The 6,137-nt window shown below is 40.0% G+C and overlaps 1 protein-coding gene across 1 annotated transcript; it reads left to right on the top strand.

The window, feature by feature from the left end:
* LOC109128398 lies at positions 406 to 3,158 on the top strand. The gene is made up of 3 exons (XM_019234612.1): positions 406 to 709; positions 775 to 921; positions 1,000 to 3,158. Exons 1-3 carry the CDS (start codon positions 406 to 408, stop codon positions 3,156 to 3,158), a joined length of 2,610 nt encoding a protein of 869 aa, XP_019090157.1.

The following is a 6,137-nucleotide window of genomic DNA, read 5'->3' as shown; positions in this document are numbered from 1 at the left end:
TCCTGTTTTTCATCGGTTACTTAAAACACAATATTTCTCATTGCCTTAGCTATATTTGATCTATACAATTTCATAGTGCATTGCTTGATCCCTATGGATTCGATCCTGAAGTGTTACAACGATACCACTAGATCGTGGTGGAGTACGAATTAGGTTTTAATTGACCTGTTGATCAATTTGGCGCCGTTGTCGGGGACCAAAACGTTGCCTTTGAGATTCTAGATTTAAATTTAGTCTAAGATTTATTTTATTTTTATTTACTAATTAGTTCTTGTGTTCTTTCTCTTGTGTTTCAGGTGCATGCAAACAAGAAGCCACAAGCCTACTGATTTGCGTAATCTGCGAAACGAAGAGCTAGCACGACTGGAACGAGAGAACCGAAAAGTGAGAGCCGATTCCGATAAGATGGCCAAAGACAATGAAAAGGTTCGTCAACCCAATCCACCAGCATCTATTGTCCAACATCAGCAGAGGCAGGACCAGCAAGAGCGAGCTGCACCGAATCCGCCAGCAAGGCAAACCACCTTGAGGGATGAAGAAGCTCACAACAGCCTATTTGCGAATCGATCTGCGATTCAACCACCAGCTCCTGCGAGACAAGATTATGAGATCAAGCATAGCCTGATCAATTTGGTCCAGAATCGTGTGTTTAATGGATTAGCATCAGAGAGCCCTCTGGACCATATTGAAGCTTTTGAGAGATTGGCTAGTACGACAAGTCTAATGGAGGTCCATATGATTATCTCATGTTGACTTTGTTCCAATTCTCTTTAGGAGATAAGGCTTTGAGATGGCTAAATCTCTTGGACCGAGGATCACTTACCACTTGGGCACAGTGTAGAGCACAGTTTCTGAACCACTTCTACACTAAGTCACGATCAGCTATGTTAAGGAGCAAGATCACTACCTTCTCACAAGGTGGTACGGAGTCTTTTTGTGAAGCGTGGGAGAGATTCAAGGAGTATATGAGGGACTGTCCTCATCATGGCTTTTCACAAGAGAATCTTATGAACATCTTCTATGGAGGAATTGACCAGAAGTATCAGATGGCACTCGATACCGCCAGCAGAGGAGATTTTTCTACTAACACTGCCGCTGAAGCATACCTCTTGATCGAAAACCTTGCAACGAGTAACAGCAATCATAGCCATGAGTATGATCGTTCTGTGCGTGTTATTAGCTTCGTGAATACAGATGTTATTAAGAGTCTCACTGCCAAGGTAGACCTTCTTTTGAAGAGAGATCAGCAAGCTGTCAACATGTGCGATGGGCAGACATGTGCATATCAGCAAGTTGGAGTAAATTCAGGTTTTGAGGGGGCAGAGGAGCTGAACTATGTAGTAGGACAAGGGAACTATCAGAATCATGGGTTTAATCAGAATTATAGAAATCATCCTAATCTCTCTTACAGAAGCACCAACGCTGAGAATTCTCAGGATCAGGTGTACCCTCCACATAATCAACAAGGTAACTTCCCGCAAGGATTTCTGAATAAGGGTGCTGGATTTAATAGCTCAAATGTCCAAGGATACCACGCTCCATCTGCAGCTCCACAAGATAACAAACTCGAATTGTTGATGCAAGCACTGCTGGAGGGCCATAAGAAAAGTTCTGCTGAGATTAATGTCAAGATTGATAGCATGTACAATGATTTGAATGGGAAATTTGAGAGGTTGAGTTCACGTGTTGATTCCATTGATAAGAGAGTTTCTGCTATTTCTTCTAGCTCTAAGAACAAAGAGTCATGCAATGCTATAACACTCTATGGTGGAATCGAAGATGGGCAGAGTTGTGCTGTGATCAACTCTTGTTTAGTTTTCGCAGAGACAGGATCGATCAGTCCTAAGCCTAGACTGGCCGGTCCCATCCATTCTGATAATTCGAGTCTGATATCCAGAGAAGTTGGATCGACTAGTCCCCCCTATAGATCAGTTGATCCCATCAACAACGCAGAGCTTGTCTCGGAAAGTCTCAGATCGACCAATCTACATACAGAACGGTCAGTCCCTGTTGTAGGTATGGAAAATTCCAGCTCGTTTGTCTCTGATACAAATGCTAAGGAATCACTTCTTGTGGAACCAAAACCCTATAGGCCACAAATTCCTTTTCCAAGAAGACATAAGAAGAAAGCTCTGGATGAAAAGAAGTATGATCGGTACAAAGAAGTTATGAGAGAGTTCACCGCTGACATTCCCTTTACAGAGGCAGTAAAGCATATCTCTTTGTTTAAGAAGGTTTACAATGATGTTGTGGTTGAAGAAAAGGATTTGGTGGAGGTTAAGGCGTTTTTGGCTCTAGAGAAGAAGAACATTCTTGCTCTATCTTTGAAAAGACTACCCAAGTTAGAAGATCCAGGAAAATTTGTTGTTCCATGCTCCATCTTAGGAGTGAATTTTGAGGATTCCCTTTGCGACACTGGATCTAGTGTGAACGTAATGTCTAAGGCTATCGCAGAGAGATTGGGGATTGATGATATGAAGGCTTCTAAGGTCTCTCTTAAGTTGGCAAATGCTGTTTCCACAACTCCACATGGTTTCATAGGTAATTTAGATGTTCAAGTTGGGAGTTGCTTGGTTGCTACAGATTTTCATGTTGTGGAAATGAGCAAGGGTTCTGTTATGCCTTTGATTCTTGGGAGACCTTTCCTAGCAACAGTCGGAGCAGTTGTTGACTTGCCTAATAAGAGGGTAACTTTCTCTAACATTGATGATAAGGTCTTCTACAACGCAATCACTGCAAATGAAGCTATACGACATGGCTTTTGTCTAGTAGTAGAACATGAGAAGAAGGTGGAGGTCATGATAATGGGAGAGAGTGCTGATAAGAATGAGGTCAACGAAGTCCTGGATGGAGACACTCACTCTTCTAAGAAAAGTTCTACGAAGGTTAAGAAGAGAGACAAGCCGAAGACAGAGAGAATAATACCAGATCTTCACATAACCTTGGTACCCCAGAAATATGTTAGAGATACCATTGAGTACAAGGTGAAGTGTAAAGGAATATCTCGGCCTTTCTCTCAAGTTAAAGCCATCCTTACTCCTGAGTTTAAAGAGAAAGGCCAAGAAGCAATGGATGATATGATGAAAAAGACTTTGGAGCTTAAACTGACGAATGGGAGAGCTTGTCCTGATATGAGTTCTCATCCTCCCATCACTTGACACCTGAAACCACGGTCAAGCTATAGACCTTAAACAAGCGCTTATGGGAGGCAACCCATAGGGTTTTTGCTGGCTTACCCTTTAATTTTTATTTGTCTTAGGATTTTGGTTTTGTTTTTAGGATTTATTATGGTGAAATCACGTCCAGTGTTAAGTGTTTTCAGGAACAGGTTCCAAACGCAGAAGATGCGAAATTTTCTTTTTGTTCCAGGAGCTTAGGATCGATCGATCCTCCTTATAGATCGGTTGATCCCGTTGGTTTGCTGCGGGTATCTCCAAGTTCAATAATTTTGCAGATCAGTCGATCCCACCTTGAGACTGATCGATCCCCACCCTTGCCAACACCACTCCAACACCAGATGCGAGATCACCGGTTTTTCATTCTTTTCCTTTCTTTTTATTTTTCAATTTTCTTATTTTCTTTGTCGGACTCATTCTTTTCTTCGTTTTGCTTTCACACCGGGACGGTGTAAAGTAAGTCCGGGGGAGGGATGTCTCCAAGTTACTGATATCGTTTTCTTTGGTTGTTTCCTTTTGATTTTTCGAGTCTTTGAGTCATTTTCTTATTTTTATCGAGTCTAAAAAAAAAAATGGGGAACTATGATCATTACTAGGAATCTTTTGCTTTGAACTAACACTCTTATGATTGCTTTAGTATTTTTGATTTTAGAATGAAGCTTGGAATGAACATGAGCAGACTCAACACGCCCCAAAAGACACTCACCGAAGAGGACAAGAAGTTGATCCTGCGTTGTCTCTAACTTTTAAAGGACTTAACCGGATTCAAATTCTTGCCTTGGGACTTGGTATACATCGAACAAGACTCCTCCCTTAAGCGATACAAGACATTCCTCACAAAGTATGCTTCCCCTCTCTCTTCCCTTCATTACTCATAAAAAAAAAGAAAAAAAAAACGAAAAGAAGAAGAAGAAGAGGCTATAGGTAATAAAGAAGTGAACCGAGGGTTGTGAGTAAACTCGTGCATCCTTCGGAATTCATGGAAACCTGTCCAAAGAAAAGAGCAAAGGATTGATAAAAAAAATACAATGATACCCTAGAAAATTAGGGAAAAATCGATCTTTTGGAAGTGAGAAAAAAGACAGGAAAGGAAGCATATAAAGGAAGTTTTGGCACTAAAAGGTTGAAGGAGTCAATAAGTTCAGTGATCGATATTCCCTCGGCGAGACCACACATTTTCACTAATTTGATTTAGAGAGACAACAATGGGGATGTTGAAGGTTCTTTAAGGTTGTGGAGTTCATAGTAGGGAGTGTTGATCCTAATCATGGGCTGAGTACAAAAAGTAGTTCTTAATTTGATTTGATGAAGAGTGCAAAGAAGAGGTTCCCAAGGATATGTGAGTTTCCACTTTCAAACTTTTTCTCTGATCTTGAGTTTTTGTTTGTTCTTGCTTGAGGACAAGCAAAGATTCAAGTCCGGGGGAATTGATGTGTCTGTATTTTATAGGTTTTAACCATAGTTTTTAGGTTTGTTTTGAGTCTTTTATTGAGTCAAAGTGTGCTTTTAGAGTCTTCTTAGTCTTTTATGAGTTTGTACAGGTTCTGGGTTGCTTTTGAAGGAAACTGAGTGTTTTGGGGATGAAAACAAGCATCTGGAGTCAATTTGGTGAAGACTGATCGGACTAGCAAGCAGATGGAGCGAACACAGAAATAGCATCCTGGATCGGCTGATCCACATTCGGATCGACAGATCCCGAGCCCGACGCAACTTTTCCTTTTTCGTTCTAAACCGACTTTTAGGGTTTTATTTTAGTATATAAAAAAGAGGCACGACCTCTAGAAAGATAACTTTTATTCTACGCAGCTTTTGAGTACTTGTAACCTTTGGGAGAAGATCTCTAATCCTCTCTAACACTTTGGAGAAGATTTCTGAACCCTTTTTATTTATTTTCTTTTGCAATTCAATTATGTTTACTTCATCTTTGATTTGCTGTTTCTGTTTCTTCATGTCTGAGTAGTTTATCTATTGAGTTTCGGGTTTCAAAGGGGAATTATGATTTTCTAAACATAGGTTGTTAGATTTGGGGTTGATCAATTTTGTTCTTCATCTATTGTTGTTCTTAAAGCCTAAACTAGATTAGCTACCTAGTTTTTGATCATAGGTTTAATTCATCGGGGCACCAAAAGTGTTGTTGAGTTGCTGGAAAAGAACTTAGGTGAGCAAAGTGGACCTTAGCCAACGAAAGTTGAAGTTGAGGCACCTTGTGAACAGATAGAACTTGAACCTTTATTGCTTGCTTGGTTTGCTACGTCCAAACGATGGTTTATGGTTTAGTGAATTCATTGCATAGATAGTTAACGCTGCGAAAGTAGGTTAGCTTTACAACCGTGATTTGAGTTATAGAACGGTGTCTAATGCATCCCATCTAACCACCTTAGTCCAAAATTATAGNTAGTCCGAAATTATAGCCCCATAGATTCCCTGCACCCAATATTTCCTTTTTGATTTAAAGCAACTTATTTACTTTCCTGTTTTTAATCGGTTACTTAAAACACAATCTTTCTCATTGCCTTAGCTATATTTGATCTATACAATTTCATAGTGCATTGCTTGGTCCCTGTGGATTCGATCCTGAAGTGTTACAACGATACCACAAGATCGTGGTGGAGTACGCATTAGGTTTTAATTGACCTGTTAATCAATAGGAGGATTGCCTTACTGAGTGTTTATAAAGTAGTACTCATGCATTGCTAGAACTCTGCTTTCTTGTGGTGGAGATGATTGGTGAATGATATGAGATATGAATGAATGGGTAGAAAGCAAGGGTTTCAATTCGCTTTATGATGTTGCAGTATAAAGGGTGTCAATCCAAATCTGAGTGAGATGCAAGCAATCATGACATGCACATTTATCTAAGTTGAGCCAATTATAAAGGATGTTGGTCACTAACAACCTAATGATGAATGTAAAATGCAGAATGTAAAAGCTTATAAAACTAGATGCTAAAACTAAAAAGAA

Source organism: Camelina sativa, chromosome 13, assembly GCF_000633955.1.
Source record: "Camelina sativa cultivar DH55 chromosome 13, Cs, whole genome shotgun sequence".
Classification (NCBI taxonomy): domain Eukaryota; kingdom Viridiplantae; phylum Streptophyta; class Magnoliopsida; order Brassicales; family Brassicaceae; genus Camelina; species Camelina sativa.
The sequence above is the reverse complement of the archived record's forward strand: the minus strand, read 5'-3'. Positions and strand labels throughout refer to the sequence as shown.

Bases quoted from the DNA above. Each gene is read 5' to 3' on its own strand.
- LOC109128398 (XM_019234612.1), top strand. From the start codon at position 406: ATGGCCAAAGACAATGAAAAGGTTCGTCAACCCAATCCACCAGCATCT. The intron at 710-774 runs GTACGACAAGTC...AATTCTCTTTAG, and splicing joins AGCTTTTGAGAGATTGGCTA to GAGATAAGGCTTTGAGATGG. The intron at 922-999 runs GTACGGAGTCTT...GCTTTTCACAAG, and splicing joins CACTACCTTCTCACAAGGTG to AGAATCTTATGAACATCTTC.